Source organism: Pelophylax lessonae (assembly GCF_965119305.1).
Source record: "Pelophylax lessonae genome assembly, chromosome: 4".
NCBI classification, from domain to species: Eukaryota; Metazoa; Chordata; class Amphibia; order Anura; family Ranidae; genus Pelophylax; species Pelophylax lessonae.
In genome coordinates this window covers 466,504,270-466,529,748 of record NC_138771.1, presented here as the reverse complement: position 1 = coordinate 466,529,748, position 25,479 = coordinate 466,504,270, and the positions used below count along the sequence as shown (strand labels likewise).

Below are 25,479 nucleotides of genomic sequence, written 5' to 3'. Positions count from 1 at the left end.
AGCTTGAGGAGGTCCTGCAAAGAAAAATGGAAGAAACTGCCCAAAAATAGGCGTGCCAAGCTTGTAGCATCACACTCAAAAAGACTTGAGGCTGTAATTGGTGCCAAAGGTGCTTCAACAAAGTATTAAGCAAAGGCAGTGAATACTTACAGTGGATATAAAAAGTCTGCACACCCCTGTTAAAATGTCAGGTTTCTGGGGTGTAAAAAAATAAATAAATAAAAAGGACACATAGCTAAAAATCATTTCAGAATTATAAAACTCAGTTGAACAAGCTGAAATCTTTTAGGTGGAGGAAAGTAAAAATAAAAAACTAAAATAGTTTACTGGTGTGCACACTTATGCATCCATACTAATGCTTTGTTGACGCACCTTTTGATTGTATTGCAGCACTCATCTTTTTGGGTATGAGTCCATCAGCATGGCACATATTGTGCAATATTTACCCACTCTTCTTTGCAATCTGACAAATTTGGAGTGTTTTTGCAAAGGGCATCTCCTGTGCACAGCCCTCTTCAGATCACCTCACAGATTTTCAATAAGGATTCAGGTCTGGGCCATTCCAAAACTTTATTCTTCTTCTTTTTTGGAGCGACATCCAGTTCTTGGTAATGTCACTGTTGTACCATATTTTCTCCACTTGATGATGACTGTCTTCACTGTGTTCCATTGTATATCTAATGCCTTGGAAATTCTTTTGTACCCTTCTCCTGACTGATACCTTTTAACAATGAGATCCCTCTGATGCTTTGAACGCTCTCTGCGGACCATGGCTTTTGCTGTAGGATGTGACTAAGAAAATGTCAGGAAAGATCTACTAGAACAGCTGAACTTTATTTGGGGTAATCAGAGACACTTTAAAATTATAGCAGGTGTGTACTGACTCCTATTTAACATAAGTTTGAATATGATTGCTTAATTCTGAACACAGCTACATCCCCCGTTATAAGAGGGTGTGCACACTTATGCAACCACATTATTTTAGTTTTTTATTTTTACTTTCCCCCTAAAAGATTTCAGTTTGTTTTTCAATTGAATTATACAGTTTATAGGTCACATTAAAAGGTGCAAAAAGTTCTGAAATGATTTATCTTTGTCTCATTTTTTTTACATCACAGAAACCTGACATTTTAACAGGGGTGTGTAGACTTTTTATATTCACTGTATGTACATGATTTTTTTTTTTTCATTTTTTTTTTACATTTTTTTACATTTGAAAAGATTTCAAACAAACTTCTTTCACGTTGTCATTAAGGGGTATTGTTTGTTGAATTTTGAAGAAAATAATAAATGTAATCAATTTTGGAATAATGCTGTAGCATAACAAAATGTGGAAAAAGTGAAGCGCTATGAATACTTTTGGGATGCACTGTATCTTGTCTTTTCTCCTCTCAAGCTCACTAAAAATGGTGATGCTAGTCTTCATCAAGCCTTAGTGATTTTATTAACAACAGTTTAAGCCTTGAAGAAGGGGTAGGCTTTCCCCCCGAAACACGTTGGCTGTTTCTGATGCTCTTAACCAGGGGTCTTCAAACTATGGCCCTCCAGTTATTCAGGAACTACAATTCCCATCATAAATATATATATATGGGGGGGGGGGGGGTTGTACTGCTCTTCAAGGGTGTTTAAATATAGCTCTTAAAATTCAATAAATATAAAAAATAAATCTATATAGTGCTTCTGTGTGTATCATATGACTCCATAAACGTGCAAAATATTAACATTAAATTTGAATTAGTATAATTCAATAATACATACTATAAAGTGCTCAAGTGTCACAATCACAATAAATATAACTAAAAGGTGCTTATTTTGTTTAAGGTGAATCCGTGCATAATCATATACATAAATGTGTTCCGTGTCCACCAGTGCAAGTGCCTTTCTCCTGTAACCGTATATATACACTTGGTGTCCCAGTATTAGTGAAAAACAAAAATTCTAGGGAGGGGCCAGGAGCAGCAACGAGGGACCCAAGAAGAGGAGGATCTGGGCTGCTCTGTGCAAAACCAACTGAACAGAGCAGGTAAGTATAACATGTTTGTTATTTAAAAAAAAAAAAAAAACCACACCAAATCTTTACCGGTTGCAGAAAGTCCTTCAAGTGTACATTCAAGAATCTTCCAGCTTTGGATACCCTGGGAGATGGATTGTAATTGCCATTTTTAGGATTCCCAATAAGAAAAACTCTACTTCCTAACTCAAAACTACTCCTTCAAAAATACATGAGATCTTCCAAAAAGTATCAAATCAATGTTGGCAATGCAATCGCCAACACATCTAATGTTATTCTTTTTTAACCCTTCTGGGCTCAAGTTCATTTTGGATTTTCAAGCATTATGGACAGATCTTGCCATTTTGAACCACATTGGTATCTTTTGCATGACGCTCATGAATCCCCACACGCCTACAAGAAATACTGTACCTCCACCATCCAGTAATGTGTTGGTAGTGGTACACCCCTTGCCGGCCACTGTCATCTTTTTCAGGGTGCTGGGAAGAATCCTTTGGATTGGTCAGGAAGGGTGACATTTCATGCATTTAGCAGATGACTGAGCTCTTCATAGAAACCAATCGGGCTTCCAGTTTTTTTTTTTTTTTTTTTTTGCACCACCCCAGCAAGTCTCTTCTGCAATAAAGAGATGCCTGCTTGCAGTGCTTTAAAAATTAGGTTTAGTTCTTTCTTAATCAACGCTGCACAAATATTAGGCTCCTCTACTGGAGATCTAGCACTCCCCTAACCATTTTGCAATGGAAGCACAAACTAGATGTAGTTTCACAAATACAGGAAGCTAGTGCCATCTCCTCAAGTTAAGACAGTTCATTTCTTGATTCATCTGGCATGTCTATGAATCCTCCATGAAAAGGAACCGACCCTGAGCACTAAACCCTGGGCTGTACATCTAACTTCCCCCCACCTAGAGTCCCCTACCCCACTTTTTTTTTTACCTACTGTGCAACACCCCTCCCTAATCGAGTTTTCCCTATTTTTTGCCTCCCTATAACTGTGTCTCATTTTTTCCAATCTCTTTTTCTGCACTTAAAAGTGACCACAACCCTAAATTCCCCTTTCTGGTAATTGTTTTTAATTGACTGATTAAATGCTCAAACCAACTGACATTTGCTCTTGCATCACCATCCCCTACCTTTTGTTTTAGAACATAAAAATATATAAACCAGGACAACTGTTCTGATCCTGCAAAAGCATATATATTATAGTCATTATATATACTTTAGACACCAACATTACATCGCTGTACATTAGTAATATACTGATTTCTGTATTTGGTGTAAATTGTTTATGGGTTGATAGACAAAATCATTAAAAAGGCTCTGGCTGATTAATATATAAAAGATGGTAGGTTTAATAATCATATAACATTGAACCCCAGCCTAAATACACAGATGAACTACATATAAGGGCGTTTTAACTGTCAAAATATTTGTATTTCTATCCACACCGTTCTGAAATTTAGACAGCTCTGCCCCACAGCACAGCCCTGTCTAGTAGGGGAGGTGACCCAATCTTTTTGTGCTGCAGTTTCTCTTTCCCCTCCCTACCACCAACCTGTAAAATGACAGTGAACACAGCACATTGATGAGTTCATCTTTCAATCGCTTTTTCCTATCAGCATGCCCCTTCCACTGCAGTTCACCTGATTGGCTACTTGTTTTTATTCATTATTGTGCGCCTTTTTATATCTGCTTTGAGTTCAGCTTTAAAAAAAATAGCCAAATGTCACACCCTACAGGTAGGTGCTAGGTAAATGCATAGTGGGCCTTGTCTGCCTAACAGCAGAGCTGTGATTTGTTAGTTAGGGTGTCATGGGTTCCAGATGTGTTTGCTGAGGGGGAAGTCTCCCAAGAGGCTTCTCATAGGGTAGTGGAGGAAGCCCAATCAGGGGACACATTCAAGCTTGTGGCTACCACAGGAGGGAGATTATGCCGCAAAGGATTCTGGGAGTGGATATAAGTTTGGGGAAAGTGCATGACACAGTGTCTTTGGTGGGAGCAGAGTCTCAGGAGGGAGAGAACGGCTGTCTCTCCTCCTGTTTGAGGAAGTGGATGTCTCGGGGGGTGCCGTTTGAGAATCCAGATGATGCCGAGTTGAGCTGTGGGGATCCGGTGTGCCGAGTACCAGCGGCGGGAAAGAGGGGTCCAGTCCCAGGAAAGCCTACACAGGTCGTGAGTACTGAGGATTGCCCCTGGGGGTCTGCCTAGTGTCAGTGGAGACCACTCCGGAGAAGGTTCTAGGATCCAAGTGTCAGCTAGCTGTAAAGGGGGTACCTAGGTAGAGAGGACCCTGAAGTGACAGAGGGGGTACCTAGTCAGGGGACCCTGAAGAGTTAAAGGGGGTGCCTGCAGTTTGGGCCCTGAGGAGTCCGTGCACAGTGTGTAGTGCATCAGTTAAGAGTTACAGCCATACAGGAATTCACAACAAGCTACCTCAAGCCTGTGCAAGGCTGGAGGGAGTAGGCAGTGACTTGTGAGTGCCAGCAGTGTCAGAAGTTCAATATTCTACAGTCCTGGATCTTCTGGACTTAAGTTGGAGTTCCAGCACAGCTTTCAGAGATACAGTGTGTTCAAAGCGCCAGTAAGCGTTGGCTAGCGTCAAGACAGCGATAATGGGCATTTTTGCTCTAAAGTCTAATTGTACATAGTCGAGCCAAAGGAGTATACCACTCATTCCCTTCTCCCATCCCCTAAAAATACAATAAAACAACCAACAAAAGATGCCGGAGTTGTCAATGTCTCGGGTCTCAAACCCAGGGTCGCAGCTCACATGGGCTGGAGAGGTAACCGGTAACAATGGCAGACCCACATCAGGCCCAATACCTGGAAAACCTGCTACATAAATGAACCGGATAGTGAAGTATTGGATGGGTACCAAGAAATCCAATACTGTCAGCAATGACAGTTCAGATCATTTCAGCTTGACAGGTTCATTTTAAAGCTGCATATTATGAGACAGTCATTTTGAGTAAACTTAGACTTTGAAGAGAAAAGGCCATGGGAGTGTGTATTATATTATTAGTCCACCAGTCCAATTCTGAAAAATGATGCATTGGCACATTGGGCATTTCATATCTGGAAGCCAAAGTTGCATACGTAGACCGAAGGAGCTCTGGATACAATCTGAAAGCTGCAATAAAAAGCAGTCCATGTGCTATAGTATCTGCTATGCACATCTTAGGCTGACCATACATTATACAATTATCTTGTACAATTTTTCCTTAGAGTGGCCAAAACCATATAATAATACAAGATCAAATCTAAACACTTTCAATTTGTATGCAATCAGGCAGGCCTGTGCACTACATAGTTGAAGGTAAATTCTAAATAAGAAAACTGTATAATGTATGGCCAGCTTTAGTTTGCATTGTTTTTTACTGTGCCAAGCCTACTTTATACACATTCTTACTGTTTATACATTTATGATGGTTGGCAACCCTATAACCATATTATTGAATTCATTACGCTCTAACAAAGTGAGAAAAAAAGTCCCAGTACACACCCCCCAACAATTACATGCTTGTATTCAAGTATTCAAGGCATTTTTAGAAAGAAGTCAGCCATGGCTTCCTAGGTGTTCCTTTCTGTATAGGTGTCCTTAAAAGTGACCCTTGTCACTACAGTAAAAGGGGAAAAAAAAAAAAACACACACACACTGAAAAAGAACAGGTTTAACCACTTCACAAAAGTGTGAAGGAAAGAAGAAAGCCGTTACCTAGCTTCTGTTAGAGGGACATCGGTCTCCTAAGTGCCCACCAGTGCTGCTAATCAGTACCATATATCAGTGCTCATCAGTACTGCTAATTCAGTGCCTCCTGATCAGTGCCCATCAGTGAAGGAGAAAAATTACCGGTTTGCAAAATTTTAAAATAAAACATGTAAAATGTTTTTTTATTTTTTCAAAATGTCATTCTTTTTTTTGTTTGTTTAGCAAAAAATAAAAAACCCAGTAGTGATTAAATACCACCAAAAGAAAGCTCTATTTGTGTGAAAAAATTATAAAAATTTAATTTGGGTACAGGGTTGCATGACCACGCAATTGTCATTCAAAGTGTGAGCACTGAAAGCTGATAATTGGCCTGGTCAGGAAGGGGGGTATAAGTGTCCAGTAAGCTAGTGGTTAATTCCTCTTTACTCTCTTAAAGAGGTACAGGCAAAACTGACACTTACGAGTGTGGTAAATGCCTGACCCCCATCAGGCATTATGATTGTTCCAGCTGACTCCTACATCAGTACAGAGACTCATAAAGTAGTGGCCAGCAGAAGCAACGACAGTGCCCAGTAGGGAACCAGGCATTCAACTCACCCAGAAGTGCCATATACTAGTTTTGCCTGTAGATCTTCAAGACAAAAATTTAATTCACCACCCAGCAGAAAAGTACAAATTAAACTGTTTTAACAAGCTGTTTTTTTTCTTTAATTTTTACTTTAAAGATAAGCTATACTGAAAGAAATATAGGAACTGCCATTGCTGACCCATCTCTAAAAATGCCAACTGCATATCTGATTGCCCCATGAGTACTTTCACAATCCTTAAAGTAGAACTATAGGCAAAACTTTTTTTTTTTATTCTGGATAGAGCAAAGGAGGGTTATAACCAGTCAGGTCTTTTTTGCCATCTGTGCCCTCTTTTGGAGATTTCACTTGACTTACTGTTCCTTAGCTAAACAGGAAGTGAGAGGAAATCCCTGCAAATTAAGGTCAATCCCAGGAACATCAGCATGAAGTGAGAGCTCCTAATCTAGAAAATACCAAAGCCACGGGATCAGCATGAAAACCCAGAAGCTAGTATTTTCAGAACAGGAGGTCCGCAATGGTAGATCAGTGCATTTTGGTAACAGGCTTTCTGCACGTACAATGGTAGAGCCAGCCAAAAAGAAGAAGTGTGAAAGCCTAGATATCAAAATTCACAGTAATCAGGCCCATTTTTCCTACTGACCCCTCAGCAGTGTTAAAACAATACTGTTTAGTATATTATTTCCTCCGCCAAGCAGAATTAAAAAATATATATCAATAGTGATTTGCAAATCATCATATTATGAATTAAGGCAAATAATTACAAACTGAAAAAGTCTTCTTTCACACTCTACATCCCATGTTTCCATAGAAGAGTGTTCATTGATGTTCCATGTTCCTGAGGATCTGGGTGAAGGTAGTTACGAGTGGCTGGTCTTATCTTTGGCTTCTTAGAAAACAGGTTCTCATGTTTGTAAGTGAACCAATAAAATGCTTTCTCCCCGTATAAAAAGCTGTTTTATGTGGCGCTTATACACCTTCTGATAATCAATCTTTTCCTTTGGCCGTCTAGTCCTCGGTTTGGGTTTATCACCAGAAATTCCGGATTGTCCTTGATTCTGAACAACGGTGCTCCTCCTTCCGGCTTGGCCAGATGTACCAGGATCTTGGACAGAGGTTCTCCTGTCTGTGCTCTGCCCACGTGGGGCTTTCTGATGTGGAAGGGAAATTCCAGGTGTCTTTTCTACAGCACTTTGAGTTTCTGTAGAGGATTTTAACTCTGACTCCTGCAGCTTAAGCCTGTCAAACAGCTGCAAGGCAATTTAGTAAATTAGAAATAAGTAAATGCAAGTCATAAGTTGCCCAAAAAAATAATATACAGTAGCTGGATGGACAGCTAGTAAGCACAGGACATAAGGTGCACACATGAACATTTTTGGATGCAACCCCCCCCCCCCCCCCAATAGCACAGTTGAGGCTTGTATTGTTCAGGCAGTTCATTTACACCAGGGGTAGGCAACCTTTGAGAGGTGGAGATCTACCTGAGCAACATGGAAGAGATCAAAAGATCACTAGGGTGCAGCGCTCCTTTTTTCACTTATGTTATTTAAATATTATATTAAATTATTTGTTAAAAAAAAATGAACTAGCAAGGCCCCAATAAAAAGTATGGCACAAAGAAAACTTTTAAAAATATATTAAAACAACGGTCACTGTAAAAAGAAAAAAAAAAAAAAAAGTGTATATACTTACCTATTTTCAGCCTGTCGGTCCGGTCATGTGATCTTACCTGTGTCAGCCAACAGTGGCTGCAGGGGGGAAAGAGCTTGGTGACAGTTTAAAAGGCCTGGAGCGGTGATGTCACCCATAGGTGCCCATGTCCAAGCCGTCATTGGTGCTCTCTACCCTCCCATGCATACTGCTGGATCACACAGGTGAGATATTGTGACCAGATTGGTGCAGCCTGAATATTTAAGGCTAGTTATGAGAAAGCTGGAATACCACTTTAGTCCTGGTTCAGATTATTGGGGTGCAGGAAACGGCATGTGATTCGGACAATAATCAGACTGCATCCCTGTTCAAATTACATGCAATTCTTTGCAGTACGATTTGAACCATTCATTTTGTATGGCTCAAATTGCACTGCACCCGCAGGAAAGGTGCATCCACCTTTCTTTTTGCACTGGAATAGGATCGCATGAGAAAGGGAGAATATATAATATTTACAAAAAGTTTAAATTGTGCCTTTTGGCAAATCTTCAAAAAAAAAGGTACACATAACTCTAAATAAACAACTTACAATAAAAAAAACTTTCAGGCTGGTATCACACCTAAGTGTTCTGGTAAACGTCTCAGGGTATTCTTCTGCCATCCTGCATAGGCCGTCAATATGGGAGAAAGCATACCAGACCTTTACCAGAACACTTAGGTGTCGCACCATTCATTTTAAAAAGCACCTCAACTCACCTTGATAGTGCTTCACAATTCATGTGCATTTCGTTGCACCACAAAGCACATATTGGAACCATCTGTGAGTTTAGGTGCACCGTGTTAAAGGAGAAGGATCTCAAGTATGAAATTAACCTAACCCTTATGGCAGCAGAAGTAAAAGGGTTAGCTTTCCTTTTTAAAACGTAATTTTTACTTTCATATGAGGACTATTATGTGTGACAGAATTCATGGGGGCCTCATCATAGAAGCTTATGGCTCTCTGGGGGTCCATTAAGTGATCAGAGGACCTTGAGGTCTTTTTACTTCCAGTGGGGAACAGATTCGCTTTGTGGAGACATTAGATATCTAAATAGATCCCTGATTCCTCCTCTCTGTGTTGCATGTGGAGGTTGGGGACACACTCCCCTGCCTCCATTTACCCAGGTTGGTAGCAGAATAATGAGCAAAAACCTAGAAGGGTTCAGGAGGGCAGACTTCTGGTTTTAACTGTCCCAAAAGAGATCAGTGAATTCACTAATCTCTTCCACTTGGTCATCCAGCTCCACTTTCAATCCTGCTCAGAGCTGGGAATGGCAGTAGGGTGGCAGCAAGCAGCAAGGCTGCTAATTGAAGATGTGGCCAGAGCATGTACCGTTGGAAAAGTAGTTGTACCACAAGGTATGAGAGGCATTTGTATAAACAGCCAGGCTCCTGGGCACCTGCACACTGTACATTATGTGACCATGAGCGTACAGTTTGAGAAAACGCAGCCATAATAGCAAAAACAAATAAATAAGGTCATCCCTCTGCACTCTCCTCCCATCAGCATGTGAGTTGTTAACACTTCTGCATATAGCACATCTGAATTTCTCCTAGTCCTGCCCCTCCTTCTTCTAGTCTGAGTGCTGCTGTTTAGGAGATTGCAAGAGCCTAACACAAAGTTCAATTCAGGTATTTACACTAGTTGCATTCACTAAATACATTTTACGATGTATTCATTCATGAATACATAGCTGCATTAATTTGGGACTTTTCCATCTGCCTGAATTAGAGATTTAAAGTGAAATTATAGCCATCTGGAAAATACCAGCTGCACACATTGGTCACAGGGTATTCTTCTGCCATCCTGCATAGGCCGTTAATATGGGAGAAAGCATAGGATTTAAAGTATAATATGACTGAATTCACTGGTAATAAATACATTTTTTAACATTATTGGGCAACAATGCACTCATCATGGTTGCAATATCTCTGCAGGCTTCAATGCAATAAATGGACATTTTTATTTAATTAATGTGGGTGAGTTTATTGCATTTTGGCAAAAGGTGAATTTTGCCTTTAACAGCTTTTGAACCACTATAAAAGCAACAGAAAACACAGAATGTTACAGCAAATACATGGACATGTTACCCGTGTCAACGTCAACTGGGGCTCATTGTAGAAAGCTTTTCCAAGGACAGGCTTCCTATAGGTCTCATCTACATCAACCATGGCCTAAAAAAGAAACACATTAAATTAGTGCATCCAAAATAACTTTAAAACCATGACGTTTTTAAAATACGTGTCAGGGGCGGGGCGAAACTTGTTGGGGGCATGGCTTTGTATGTATTGAGCTGAGCCTGCTTTATCTGCTAACCATTCAGGCCGGACCATCTACTTTGACAGCGTGCTTTGCGTCTGGATGAACCTTTCCCCAGCCTGCACCCTCACTAGTCAGCGGCACCCACTTTATCGAACACTGGTTAGCCTGAGCGGAGGCCACTAAGCTTTTAATCGTGGGTCATTTTTATTTTTACACCTCCACTGGGAATATTTTTACAGAAAGACTGACTTACACTTTATTACACTTAACTACTTGTGGACTGCTCGTCCGAAATGTACTGTGGACATGCAGCCCTTAAAGGCATAGTGACGTATGGGTATATCGCTGCCTGTTCTCCCCCTCTAACACCCACTGTGATTGTACACAACAGGAGTTTGTCAGCAGGTCCCAGCCAATGATTCATGGTCGGAACCTGCTGATCGTATGTGTCCAATCACAGCCCAGAGCCCTGTGTTGACAGTCAACGCTGAGCTCTGTACAGGAGTGAATGATCTCTCTGTTTCTTATACCTGCAAAGGGATAAGAAAGATTATTAGTAAAAAGCAGCACACATTACACATATTAACACTTGTTAGGCACACATTTAACCCTTTGATCACCCGAGATGTTAACCTTTTCCCAGCCAGTGTCATTAGTACAGTATTATCACTGAATTATATATATATATATATATATATATATATATATATATATATATATATATATATATATATATATACATACATACATCATAGTTTGTGCACGCTACACGCACACAAACTAAAATATTTTCACAAACACCAATCAATATTTACACTTATTGAGATTTTTTTTTAGCAAAGACATGTTGCAACATACATTTTAGCCTAGATTTATGAAGAAATTGTATTTATGCATACATTTTATAACAGAAAGCAAAAAAACAACAAAATTATATATATATATATATATATATATATATATATATTTTTTTTTTTTTTCTCCAAAATGTTGGTCTTTTTTGGTTTATATAATAAATTGGGTACAGCGTTGCATGACTGCTCAATTACCAGTTAAAATAGCGCAGTTTAATAGCAAATAAAATGGCCTGGTCATGAAGGGGGTAAAACCTTCCAGAGCTGAGGTGGTGAAAAAGTCTATGTACAGTCATTTTTTGTTTGTTTTGGGTAAAGTAAAGAATTAGAAAGCCTGTCAATTTTTTAGTGATATCTGGCTAACCCTATGTGACCCAGCTCAGTGTACAATCCCGGCATCTGCTGGGAGCAAGAATGAACTCCTGTGTGCATGAACAGGAGTTACATTGGTCTGGCTATAGTCAAGATGGCAAGAGACAATGAACCCAGGAGTCAGGGAGAAGATGGCGAGGGAGTTTGCGGACATGACATCACTGGAGATGGGGGGGGGGGGGGGGGGGGAGTCCAATTTAAAGACCATTGAGTGTCAAACCCCCAACCCCCCTGGACACAAGCCTGAAAAACAAGGCCTTGTAGAATAAATTATCGTAAAGGAGTACCATGTTCCAAAATTTGTCAAATGCAACAACGAATCCAGAGCACACGCCACGCAGTCCTTTAAAGGTACGGATGTGAACGTTGACCTTTAACCGCTCCTGCACACAGCGATACAGCACTCCCAGAGGACCACCTTCATGCACTGAAATACAAAAGTTACAGCAGTATTATAAATGAGTCTGCATTGAGGTGTAGTAATTACAGGTAGGGGTGATAACAGCACAAAAGGGTATTTAGGTTATGAAGATAAATGACTTGTACAAGCTGCCCTGTAGTCACTATGCATAGTGATATATACATTTTCATATTAATTTCTGCACACTTTTTTTTTTTTTTTTGCTGTATATTGGCTGGCGTCACCAGGAGACCTAGAAACCTCATCACTTTCAACCTAGTTTCATGGAGGCTTATTTACTATAAAAAAAAGAAATGGTGTGAGCGATCATGCACCATCACGATCCAGGACCCTACATAGCTGATCATACACTGATGATCAAAGCCCAAATTAAACAATCCTTTGCGGCAGGGCTGTGCCTGCACTGCAAGGGTTACTTGCTCGGTTTGGTCTAGGGCAGGGGTCTCCAAACTTTCCAAACCAAGGGCCAGTTTACTGACCATCAGACTTTTGGGGGGCTGGAGTGTGGCCAATTGGGGGTGGAAAATGTATTAGGGTGGCTTTAGTGAGAGTAAAGAATGCCTCAGGTGTGCTGTTCAGTTGCATGGTGCCTGTGGTCAGTAGGAGAAGGAATGGTGCCCCACCCCCGGTGTCAGTGGCAGGGAATGGTGCCCCACCCCCGGTGTCAGTGGCGGGGAATGGTGCCCCACCCCCGGTGTCAGTGGCGGGGAATGGTGCCCCACCCCCGGTGTCAGTGGCGGGGAATGGTGCCCCACCCCCGGTGTCAGTGGGGGGAATGGTGCCCCATCTGTCAGTGGGAGGAATGGTGCCCCATCCCCGGTGTCAGTGGGGGGAATGGTGCTCCACCCCCGGTGTCAGTGGGGGGAATGGTGCCCCACCCCCGGTGTCAGTGGGGGGAATGGTGCCCCATCCCCGGTGTCAGTGGGGGGAATGGTGCCCCATCTGTCAGTGGGAGGAATGGTGCCCCATCCCCGGTGTCAGTGGGAGGAATGGTGCCCCATCCCCGGTGTCAGGGGGAGGAATGGTGCCCCATCCCCGGTGTCAGGGGGGATTGGTTGGTGTCAGATAGGGCAGGGCTCAAAATTTAAAGTCCTGAGCTACTAGCCAGGCATTAGGGTTACTCGCCACCAGTTTCCCCACCCAACTCCTACCCTGCTCCGCCCCTAATTCCGCCCTCATAGATTATCTCATAAAATTACACTGTTAAATGTTTTTGCATTAATGCAGAAGTTACAAAAATAAATATTAATAACAACGTTTTCAGTGCCCATCAGTGCAGCCTCATCAGTGCCCATCAAGGGTATGGAGGGTGGGGGGCTGAAGAGCACTGGGGGGGGCGGACAGGGGGGGGCTGAAGAGCACTGGGAGGGCTGGAGAGGGGGGGCTGAAGAGCACTAAGGGGCTGGAGGGGGAAGCTGAAGCGCACTGGGGGGGCTGGAGAGGGGGGGCTGAAGAGCACTGGGGGGGCTGGAGAGGGGGCTGAAGAGCCCTGGGAGGGCTGGAGAGGGGGCTGAAGAGCACTGGGAGGGCTGAAGAGCACTGGGGGGGGGGGCTGAAGAGCACTGGGAGGGCTGGAGAGGGGGGGAGGGGCTGAAGAGCACTAAGAGGCTGGAGGGGGGGGGGGCTGTACAGCACTGGTGGGCCAGCAAAAGAAAAAAAGAAGTTGGATAGGAGGGGGATGGGGCGGCTGCATATAGAGGAATTGATCTTCCCATTTTCCTCCTGCAACTGCTGAATGCCTGCAGAGAGGAGAATCAGGCATCCAGCGGCTGCAGGAGGAATATGGAAAGATCAATTCCTCTATATGCAGCCGCCCCATCCCCCTCCTATCCAGTCACACAGGGAGGCTGCTCAATCCTTGGGCACTCACCTTCTTACCGCCCCCGCGAGCATCGCAGCACAGACCGAGGGAGCAGATGATGACCGAGAGGAGATGATCGGCGCGAGTACCGGCTTGACACCCCCCTGGTGCGCGGCACCCGGGGCGGCCTGCCCACCCCGCACCCCCCATTGGTATGCCACTGCTGGCTGGATAATGTCAGAGCGCGGATCATCCCGCTATAACAGCTTTAATTGTAATTGCTGGGCTCTCGCCGACACACACAGTCCCGCCTCCTAGCCCGGCTTCTTTGATAGACATCACACGTCCTGGTTGGCCAGGTGTTCTGTCTGTCAAAGAAGCCGGGCTAGGAGGCGGGACTGTGTGTGTCGGCGAGCGCCCGGCAATTACAGTTAAAGCTGTTACAGTGGGATGATCCGCGCTCTGTCATTATCGGCCAGCTTTTCTCTTCCTCTCTCTCTCTTCCCCTGAGCAGTTCCCTGAGCAGCCACACGCTCGCCCTACATCATTTTCCACTCGCAAAATGCGAGCAGGCGAGTGGAAAATTTGAGGGCTGAGATAGGGGGTTTGTTAGGAATAGCGCCTCAATTCAGTGAGAGGAATAGTGCCCCAAGGGACAGATAAAGGCAAGCAAAGAGCTACATCCAGCCCTTAGGCAATAGTTTGGACACCACTGGTAAAGGGGGGAGAAAAAAAACAAACAAACATTTACTTACCCAATCATCCACTCCTTCTCGCAGCTAGACTGGTCCCCACAGCTTCCTCTCCTTTATATTCCAGCAGTTTAGAGTCCTGACATCAAGGCCAAAGCACCAAAAGAAGGATCCATAACCTTGCATTAGACATGAGGAGGCCAGGGAACAGTCCAGAAGCATGGGTAAGGTATATGCCCCAACAAGTCTGCGTTGATTGGTCCCCGATTAAATTTTCTGGTCACCTTGTTTTTAAAACAGTTTCTCCCCAACAATCGTGCCAGATATGGTAATGGTGTATAAGCTCTGGGACAGGGCAAAAGGCTTTACATGTAGTTTCCGGATTTACAAGGGAAAAGATAGCAGTGTGGAGCCCCCCAACTGCCCAGACTACATAGTGGCACGATTGTTTGGGACTTGGTGTCACCCTTATTCAGAAAGGGGTACCATTTATACTTGGACAACTTTTATACAAGCACGCCACTTTTTAGTCTATCGCCGGGGCTTCCCACAACTGTAACTTGTTCGGTATCTATTTTCTCGGCGTGACATAATCTTTCACAATATACAAAAAAAAAAAAATTGAGCTAACTTTACTGTTTAGTTTTTTTTTTAAACAATTCAGTAAAATGTATTTTTTCCCCCAAAAAATTGCGTTTGAAAGACCGCTGCGCAAATACAGCGTAACAAACAATACTGAAACGACTGCCATTTTATTGTCCAGAGTCTTTGCTTAAAAAAAAAAAAATAAAAAAAATATATATAATTGCACATCTACAAATGACTATTTGGATCAGGTGGGAATCTTAAAGGAGAGGTTTGTGGCCAAGGGATACGAGGAATCTGTGTTGGACAGGGAGATTACCAACATTCTGGAAGCACCTAGGCCTTTGAGTCAGGGAGTCAGAGTTGGGGCACCAGATAATGACCCCAAACAATGGAGTTTCCTCTCTGACTTCTCTAATGACTACAGGAAAGTAGAAGCCATATTTAAACAACATTGGCCGATACTGCAAATGGACAGGACCCTGGGCCCGGCACTACCCAAGAACCCCTCTTTCATCTATCGGAGAGCGCCCAATTTTGGGGACCGTGTGGTGAGAAAGGTGATTGATCCACCTAACATCGCCTTTTTTCCAGACCTAAAAGGCTCATTCACATGTGGGAGGTGCAGAGCATGTTCTCTTACACCTAATAATCTGAGAAGACGTACATCTTTTTCTGTCCCAGCCATTGATAAAACATTTAAAATAAAATCCTTTATTACATGCGACACCACTCATGTCGTTTATGGGCTCATGTGCCCATGTAAGTTGGTGTACATAGGGAGAACTAAAAGAACTTTGAAAATTCGTGTTGGTGAACATATCACCAACATTATCAATGGCAAACGGGAGCACAATGTACCAGCCCACTTTCGGCAACATCACCACCAGGACCCCAGTGAACTGATATTCTGGGGCATTGAACGAGTCACACCACCGTGGCGAGGGGCTAATTGGGTCAGAGAACTCTCTAAGTGCGAAACTAAATGGATCTACCTGACCCAATCCCTCGCGCCGGTGGGTTTGAACATCGAACTTGACCTCAATTGTTTCATCAGTGACTCTTAGTCTATTATTTTTGACTGTAACTTTTGAATAGATACATACCATCATCCTTACTCTATATCCAAGATTTTTCAGATTTTTTAAAACCTATATCATATTGAATGTATTTCACTTATTTGATAGTGATATTTGATTTTATACACTGTTCTGGATTTGATATCTGACCTTTTAATTTTGTTTATTGTGCTATCTTTAGCAATATTTTCTTTGCTATAGTATATTTTACATATGAGATTTTATATTTTATTTGTCCGCAATAATTTGCCATACTTGGAATTGTGCATCTGTGTTACTTCAGTGTTTATTGCAACCTGTAACATTGGATGCTATTGAGAGTGCGCCGAGATACTATTGGATGGCTATTCACTTGTTTGAGTGACTTTCAATGGTTCTCGAGGTGATTGAAGCAGCAGGTCACTGGATTAGACTGCACGCCTATTTGGGATGGCCCGGGGTGGGGTTTACCAATAGGTTCAGACTCATCTGTATTGATGTCTGCAGAGGTGGTGTTACAGCATCGCCCGATAGGAAGTTCCCAGTCTACTTTCAATTTCCGGTATCATGAGGCGAGTTGTCCTTCCGGGTGACCTGTTTGCTTCACCATTGGATGCGACGCCGCGAGGCAAAGCATAAATAGATCGGGAGCGCTTGTCTGGCCGCGCCCCCAGTTGAAGTCAGGAAGTGACGAAACGCGTCGGGGCGTGGCCAGACGACGCACCCAATCGCGGACTACGACAGCGGAGGACTTCCGGGACTACCCGATCTGGCGTGGAGCCACATCGCAGTAGCAGTGGAGGATCCGAACCTGCCAGTACACGAGATAAGCTTTTACTACTTTTTTTACAAGTGAGTGCGATGTATGCTGTGTTGGTATTTTTTTAATAAAATCTTATCAGACATATTGCACTAGTGGGGAATGTTTTTTGTTTTCCACGCACATGGGAGCATGAGAGGAAGAGAACCACTGAACCAATCTTGGATTTAACCCTTGCTGATCTCTACTCGTGGGCATTGATTATATGCGAGGTGTGCTCACTTATGAGAGTAAGTGAGCAACGTGATCTGGTGAGTGGCCATTTCTTATTGCCCCCCTGCACTTGGTGGTGGAATACTGGTGACCCTGTTGAACTACACGAATGATTTGCGGTTTGTGAATTGTTGGAGTTTCGGATTCTCAGGGGATGGATGTTCTGATGTACCAACATTGAATAACTTTACAGGACTATTCTCCATATGCTGGGTGGAGTTCAACACTTACCAGAGTGACATCTTGGGGGACTCTTTATGGTTTATTTTAGAGTCTTTTTTAACACTGTTTCAAGCGCTACTATTATTCTTTGTTTATTTATTACCAAATATACTGCATATTTGTTTAAGTAGCTGCTACATTGGTTTTAACTTTTACCAGCCGGTGTGCTGGTGCTTCCTGGAGCGTGGAGACTAATTCACAGTATAGGCGTAAGACTGAGGAATTTTTTACACATATATATTTTTTTTTTTTTTTATGTAATGTTTGGGGGTTCTAAGTAATTTTCTAGCAAAAAATACTGATTTTAACAACGTGTCAGAAATAGACTTGGTCCTTAAGTGGTTAACCATTGTTTGCTTTGCAGATACGCCCATAAGCTGCAGCACTGATTTGTTTATCCTGACAGCAACAACATACGTAAATCAATGATTGCAGCGCTGTAGGAGGTGATTTCACTTCTTTTTTTTTTTTAATTGTAGAAGAAGAGCATATGTGGCGAAGCATAGGTGATAGGGTGGACACAGAGGGCGGATCTCCCCTACGTGTCGCCATATATTTTTTTTTACACTTTTCTTGGCAGAGATTTCTTCATCCACATTGATCGATGATGTGAATGGAGTAATCGTTTAGGTTCTCTTTTTTCGTTCAGCCCATGGAAAAAAAAAAAAAATAACCTTACAATATTTGCCCAACAAGGACCAGCAATGTACTGGTACATTGCTGGACTTTGAGTGGTCATACCGGAAGGATGCCTGCAAGTTTAGGCATCATCTTGGTATCGTTTTTTTCGACGGTCGGCTTTCATATAAAAGCAATCCTTACAAACCGTGGGAGGAGACTCCCCCGACTCCTCCCCCCACCACCTTCCACAGTTTTCTCTGGCTCTCCTGTGCCACCGGGTAACCCGAGAATGCAGCCGGTGGTTCTGTCAGCTGACCATAGAGCTGTTTGGAGACTGGAATGGCTCCAATCATCTCTATGGTCTAAAATACCGGAAGCTACGACCATTTTATCACATCAGTTTCGCTATATATATGTATACACACACACACACACACACACACAGCGCCATTATTTTTAAATTGGGAAAGCATCTTATCACACTGATCTTGGTGTGGTCAGATGCTGTAAGGGCAGAGGAGAGAGCATTGGCGACTACAATTACTGACCCGGCGCCTGGGCTGCACTGCATGAGGGGTCTTGTCCCTGTGTGCCCCCCCGCAGGTGCGCGGACTAAGATGCTGCGGCTGACATCCGCTGCCCCATAGGGATGCATGGGGCATCCGATCGGATCCACCTAAAAAAAAACTGACAGGCGGATCTAATCGGAACGGTTGTGTGAAAGGACCCTAAAGGCAGAAGGATTTTTATCTCAATGCATTCTTTGCATTCATATAAAAAGCCTTCTGTGTGCAGCAACACCCCTCACTTTAAAACAGTATTCCAGCTAGGGAAAAAATTAAAAAGGCAGCAGCTACAAATACGGCTACTGTAGCTGCTGACTTTTATTATTATATGGACACTTACCTGTCCAGGGAGCCCGCAATGTCAGCACCCCAGCCAATTTTCAGATCAGTTGCCGGGTGCTGCCGCCACCATTCGTTTTAAGGGAAACCGGCAGTGAAGCCTTTCAGCTTCACAGCCGGCCTGCTGCGCATTCTAATTGGCTCAGCGGTGGGGGAGGAAGAAGGAGGGGAGCAAAACTTTAGAGGGACAGATACCCGTTACCTCCTCCCCCCTGAAAGGTGCAAAATGTAGCTCCAGAGGGGGGGAGGAAGCATATAAGCGGAGTTCCACTTTTGGGTGGAACTCCACTTTAACCACTTAAAGACCAGGCCTTTACTAACACTTTTTGTTTACATGTAACAATCAGTGTTTTTTGCTAGAACATTTCTTTGAATCCCCAAACATTTTTGTATTTATTTTTATAAAGCAGAGGGCCTAAAGAATAAATATGTGGGAGTTGCAATTTTTTATGTCACATGGTATTTGTACAGCAGTTTTTTAAATGCAATTTTTTTTTTGGAATGAATAAATTTTTTGAATTTTAATGCAAAATAACACAATACATAACCCAATCTTTTTGTAAAATATAAAAGAGGTTATGCCAAGAAAAAAAGATACCAAACATGTCATGCTTTAAAACTGTGCACGCCCGTCCAACCGCGACAAACAACGTAAGTTTTACTATACATAGGTGACGTTTAAAAGCCTTTACATGTTACCACTTTAGATTTACACAGGAGGTCTGGTGCTAGAATTATTGCCCATGATCTGACGTTCATGGCGATACCTCACATGTGGGACAACGGCATTTTGCCTGCATGCGGGACCAATGCATGCGTTCACCTTTACACGCGAGCATGGAGGGGGGGGGGGGGAACTTTAATTTTTTTTTTTTTTTTTTTACACTGTTACTGTACATTTTATTTTAATCACTTTAATTGCAGTAACGAGGAATGTAACCATCCCTTGCGACAGCAATAGGCATGTGACAGGTACTCTTTATGGAGAGATCTAGAGTTAAAAAGACCCCAAATCCTTTTTTTGCACTCAAAAGCATGTGTTTGATCGGTGTGATTAAATGCTTTTCATTTTTCATTTTTAAAACTGGTGCTGTTTACATTTGCCGGAACTAGAAGTAATGTAGAGTCATCATTTTTAGCTCCCTATATCAGTGGTCCTCAACCCTGGCCTACAGGGCCCACTAACAGGCCAGGTTTGCAAGATAACTGAAATACATCCCAGGTGATATCATTTGCTGCTCAGTGATTGCAGTATTCTAGTCTGCATCTCCCCAAGGTAATACTTAAAATCTGGCCTGTTAGTGGGCCCTGAGGACCGGAGTTGAGGACCACTGCCCTATATCATAGAGACGTACAAGGCAGTTCTGGTCTTTGTTCGTCCATACGATCAGACGGTGAAAGTGCTGGTTGGTCAATTGGGTGTCCCGGTGGAATGGGAGACCCAGATGAAGCTGCGCAAGGCGGCAGGGAGGTGGGAGGGGGAAGAATGCCCCCTCTGCTGCTTGTGAAAGCAATCCAGCGGCTAGTTGGCTGCTAGGATTGCTTTTACAAAAGAGCCAATCGTCTGCTTTAACCGCTTAAAGACCAGCCGCCGCAGATATACTGCGGCAGGCTGGCTCTCCTGCACAAAGGGCCGTACCTGTACGGCGGCTCGCAGGAGTGGGTCTTGGGCATGGTGTGATCGCGTGCCCACTCTCTAGCCCTGCAGCTAAGCAAAGGTCTGGCAGCCGTGATGGCGATTGCTGCAGGGACTGACAGAAGGCGGTGTGCCATTGTAAACATGACACACCGCTCATCTGTCACTGATTGAAACATGGCTCCTGTGTTCCTGTTATTTCGGCACAGAGGAGCCCTGTTTCCATCCACCAAGTCTGGCCCCCACACAGTTAGAAAACACTCCCCTAGGTACACATTTAACCCTTTGATCGCCCCTGGTTGTAACCCCTTCCCTGCCAGTGTCATTATTACAGTAACAGTGCATATTTTTAGCACCGATTACTGTAGTAGTGTCACTGGTCCCCCCAAAAGTGTAAAAAATGTCAGTTAGGGGTCCGATCTGTCTGCCGAAATTTGTCGCAGTCCCGCTAAGAAATGCAGATCGCTGCCATTACTAGTAAAAAAAAATAAAAATGACAAATCTTTCCCCTAGTTTGTAGACACGATAACTTTTGCGCAAACCAAAAATACACTTACTGGGATTTTTTTTACCATAAATATGTGGCAAAATACAAATTTGCCAAAAATGATAAAAAAAAAAAAAATTAGATTTTAAATTTTTTTTTTCTATATCAGAAAGTGAAAAATATAGCTTTTTTTTCAAAATTGTCGCTCTTTGTTTATAGTGCATAATCAAAAAACCGCAGAGGTGATCAAATACCACCAAATGAAAGCCATGTTTGTTAGGAAAATTAAAAGGACGTCAATTTTATTTTGGTACAGTGTCGCACGACCGCGCAATAGTCAGTTAAAGTAACACAGTGCTGTATCGCAAAAAATGGCCTGGTCATTAAGGGGGGCGAATCCTTCTGGTCCAGAGGAGGTTAAAAAACGGTACCAGGATAATGCCTGCAGCTGCCAGTATGCTGCTGGTCCTCAAGTGCTGTGGTCTGATTAGGGTGTATGCTTGTAAACATTCGCACAAACGTTTATATGCGCACAGCATAAAGTATGATCCAAATCTGAATTTTTCCTGTTTTGGTGTACACAACTGCACGCTATGAACCAAAATCAAGCTGTGTGAATGGGCCCATAGCACAGAAACCTGATGCCCCCAAATAAAATTGTATGCAGTAGGGATGTGAGCACAGCGTATTGTATACCAGAGCCCTTCTAAAATGAGCAGCTCTCGGATGGTTACGAGCTTAGGTGCGTTACCCAGTAAACCTCCGGAAGATTTACCCCCCTTATGACAAGGCCGTTTTTTGCAATACGGCACTGCGTTATTTTAACTGACAATTGCGCAGTCAAGCGGCACTGCACCCAAATAAAATTTAGGTTCTTTTTTTCCCCACAAATAGAGCTTTTTTTGGTGGTATTTGATCCCCTCTGTGGTTTTTATTTTTTGCGCTTTAAACAAAAATTGATTGACAATTTTGAAAAAAATAAATAAATAATAATTTTTTTTTTACTTTCGGCTATAAAACATATCCAATAAAAAATAAAAATCGAATTTCTTCATCAATTTAGGGCAATATGTATTCTGCTACATATTTTTGGTAAAAAAAAAAATCCCAATAAGCGTATAATTATTGGTTTGCACAAAAGTTATAGCGCCTACAAGCTATGGGATATACACCTGTGCAATAATCATGATGTCTAATCAGCATCCTGATATGCCACACCTGTGAGGTGGATGGATTATCTTGGCAAAGGAGAAGTGCTCACTAAGGCCCCTTTCACACAGGCGTACCGTTCAGATCCGCCTGTCCGTTTTTTTTGCGGATCTGAACGGTTCCCCCATGCATCCCTATGGGGCATCGGATGTCAGCGGAGACATGTCCACTGACATCCGATGCGTCAAACCTGGACGGATGGAAACCCTATTTTCCATCCGTCCAGGGGATGGGAATCGGATGAGAACGGACCAACGGTCCGTTCCCATCCGATTCCCCCATAGAGATGTATGGGGAACTGACAGCTGTGTCTCCGCACATAGTGCGGAGACACAGCTATCATCCTCCTGCTCAGCGGGGGAATCGGCGGATCGATCCCCTGCTGAGAAAAACGGAATCCGTCCGACAGACGGAGTGTGTGAAAGGGGCCGAACACAGATTTAGACAGATTTGTGAACAATATTTGAGAGAAGTCGTCCTTTTGTGTACATAGAAAAAGTCGAAGGGCTCTTTCACACGGGCGGTCCAATCAGATCCGCCTGTCAGTTTAGGCGGATCTGATCGGATCCTCCATGCAGCTCTATGGGGCAGCGGGTGTCAGCGGAGACACCTCCGCTGACACCCGTATCCGATCCTGTCCGTGAAATCTGGACGGGTGGAAACCCTATTTTTCCATCTGTTCAGGTATCGGATCGGATCGGATGAGAGCAGACAGGCGGTCCTTTCTCATCCGATTCCCCATAGAGAGCAGCGGGGGCTGTGACACCTCCCTCTCCGCTCTGCAAGCGGACATGGAGCTGTCATCCGCCGGCTCAGTGGGGATCACGGATCGATCCCCGCTGAGCAGCACGGATCCGCCTACGGAGGCGGACCGTGTGAAAAAGCCCTTAGAGTTCAGCTCATGAAAAATGGGGGCAAAAACGTTGCGTTTAGAATTCTGTTCAATGTATATTTATGGCTTTTTTATTTATTTTACTAGTAATGGTGGCAATCAGCGGCTTATAGCGGGGCTGCGATATTGTGGCAGTGGACAAATCAGACACGACACTTTTTTTGGGGACAAGTGACACTAAATGACTGATGTGAATGTGTAATGTATATGTAAAGCGCTGCGTAAATTGACAGCGCTATATAAGTACCTGAAATAATAATACAGTGATCAGTGCTAAAAAAATATGCACTGTCACTGTACAAATGACCAAAGGGTCAACCGTGCCTAGCCAGTGTTTCAGTATAGTATGGGAGATGCTTTTACTAGTGGAAGACATGGATCGATGTCCCCGCTTTACAGAAACACAGGATCCATGCCTGTTGTACTGACAGAACAGCAATCTGCCTTGTTTACATGGGCAGACTGCCGTTCTTCCTGTGTACAGAATGATCATCGGGTGCCGGCGGACATCGGGCCTGCAGGACCGTCTGATCAGCTCCTGCTGTGTATAATCACAGCTACGCAGCGCACCCACCCGCTCTGTAGCAGTAAATGTGCTATGGGGGGGGGGGCTTTCGGCAAGCAGAATGGGACCCATGTTCTTGTTCAAGGACTGCTGCAGTCAGCTAACCTGGAACAAGGACTGCTACGTTAAGCTGACCTGGAACAAGGACTGCTGCGGTCAGCTGACCTGGAACAAGGACTGCTGCGGTCAGCTGACCTGGAACAAGGACTGCTGCGGTCAGCTGACCTGGAACAAGGACTGCTGCGGTCAGCTGACCTGGAACAAGGACTGGCTAGTGGCTAACATGCTTTGTCCTGGTCAAAGGTCATCAGGCTGCAAAGACAAGGATCAGGATGACAGCCTTGGAAGTTGGCCACGTGTGTGCTGATATAGACATGTGTATGAGCAATGTTCTGCTGTATGATGTGTCCGTCCCTCCACCTACACAGGGGGCGCTGCTGAGCCCTGTACACTCCCCATGTGGTTGCACTCACGTGGCATGCGGGTCAGCACGTTTTTGGGGGGCTTCCTCCTCCTCCTGGGGGGTCTCTCCTCCTCCTCCGGCCTTGTTACCATCAGCTGCTTCAGCCTCTCCACCCTGTCGGGGTCCGGCGCCGGTTTCCTCCCCTTTTTACCCGTTTTCTTCGTCCCCACCGCCCGTCCCCGGCCTCGGCCGCCCCCCCGCAGGAAGCTCTCATACTCGGCCAGGTTATTGAAGCATCGGATGTCGGGGAAGGGTAGAGGGGTGCGGGGGGAGTACAGGGCCAGCAGGGGGTCGAAGGACTCCGAGCTGACATCCAGACAGGTGTCCGGTACTTCGCCTTCATCCCCGGACACCGGATCACCAGAGACCCCGGCCTGGGCCTGACCCGCCGGAGCTTCCCGGTCCATGTATGCAGTACCGCAAAGCGGACACTAGATGGCAGCATCACACCGCACAACCGTCACACGGTCACTGCCTCTGCTGGCTTATAAAGGAGAACTTTTCTGATAGAGACATAGAGGGCGCTAGTCATCACTACCCATGCCGGGAATATTGGCTGTCATTCTGCTTCTGTTCCCTACTAATAGAAATACAAGGTGACTGGCCGCTTCTGTTCCCTACTCATTATAGAAATACAAGCTGACTGGCCGCTTCTGTTCCCTACTCATTATAGAAATACTAGCTGACTGGCCGCTTCTGTTCCCTACTCATTATAGAAATACAAGCTGACTGGCCGCTTCTCTTCCCTACTCATTATAGAAATGCAAGCTGTCTGGCAGCTTCTGTTCCCTATACATTATAGAAATACAAGCTGACTGGCCGCTTCTGTTCCCTACTCATTATAGAAATACAAGCTGACTGGCCGCTTCTGTTCCCTACTCATTATAGAAATACAAGCTGACTGGCCGCTTCTGTTCCCTACTCATTATAGAAATACAAGGTGACTGGCCGCTTCTGTTCCCTACTCATTATAGAAATACAAGCTGACTGGCCGCTTCTGTTCCCTACTCATTATAGAAATACTAGCTGACTGGCCGCTTCTGTTCCCTACTCATTATAGAAATACTAGCTGACTGGCCGCTTCTGTTCCCTACTCATTATAGAAATACAAGCTGACTGGCCGCTTCTCTTCCCTACTCATTATAGAAATGCAAGCTGTCTGGCAGCTTCTGTTCCCTATACATTATAGAAATACAAGCTGACTGGCCGCTTCTGTTCCCTACTCATTATAGAAATACAAGCTGACTGGCCGCTTCTGTTCCCTACTCATTATAGAAATACAAGCTGACTGGCCGCTTCTGTTCCCTACTCATTATAGAAATACAAGGTGACTGGCCGCTTCTGTTCCCTACTCATTATAGAAATACAAGCTGACTGGCCGCTTCTGTTCCCTACTCATTATAGA

At 43.9% G+C, this 25,479-nt stretch overlaps 1 protein-coding gene across 1 annotated transcript; it reads right to left on the bottom strand.

The window, feature by feature from the left end:
• Nucleotides 1–7,078: 7,078 nt before the first annotated feature.
• On the bottom strand, nucleotides 7,079–24,635 carry LSM11 (LSM11, U7 small nuclear RNA associated). The gene is made up of 4 exons (XM_082256635.1): nucleotides 24,085–24,635; nucleotides 11,772–11,911; nucleotides 10,087–10,170; nucleotides 7,079–7,556 (listed from the first exon to the last, which is right to left on the bottom strand). The coding sequence occupies exons 1-4, from the start codon at nucleotides 24,479–24,481 to the stop codon at nucleotides 7,212–7,214; spliced, it is 966 nt and encodes a 321-aa protein (XP_082112761.1). The 5' UTR covers nucleotides 24,482–24,635; the 3' UTR covers nucleotides 7,079–7,211.
• Nucleotides 24,636–25,479: the final 844 nt, after the last annotated feature.

Excerpts from the sequence above, each read along its gene's own strand:
- LSM11 (XM_082256635.1), bottom strand. The coding sequence starts at position 24,481 with ATGGACCGGGAAGCTCCGGCGGGTCAGGCCCAGGCCGGGGTCTCTGGT. Across the intron at positions 10,171-11,771 it reads TTGACAAATTTTGGAACATG|GCCATGGTTGATGTAGATGA; the intron begins GTACTCCTTTAC and ends TTTCTTTTTTAG. Across the intron at positions 7,557-10,086 it reads CCCAGTTGACGTTGACACGG|CTGTTTGACAGGCTTAAGCT; the intron begins GTAACATGTCCA and ends ATTGCCTTGCAG.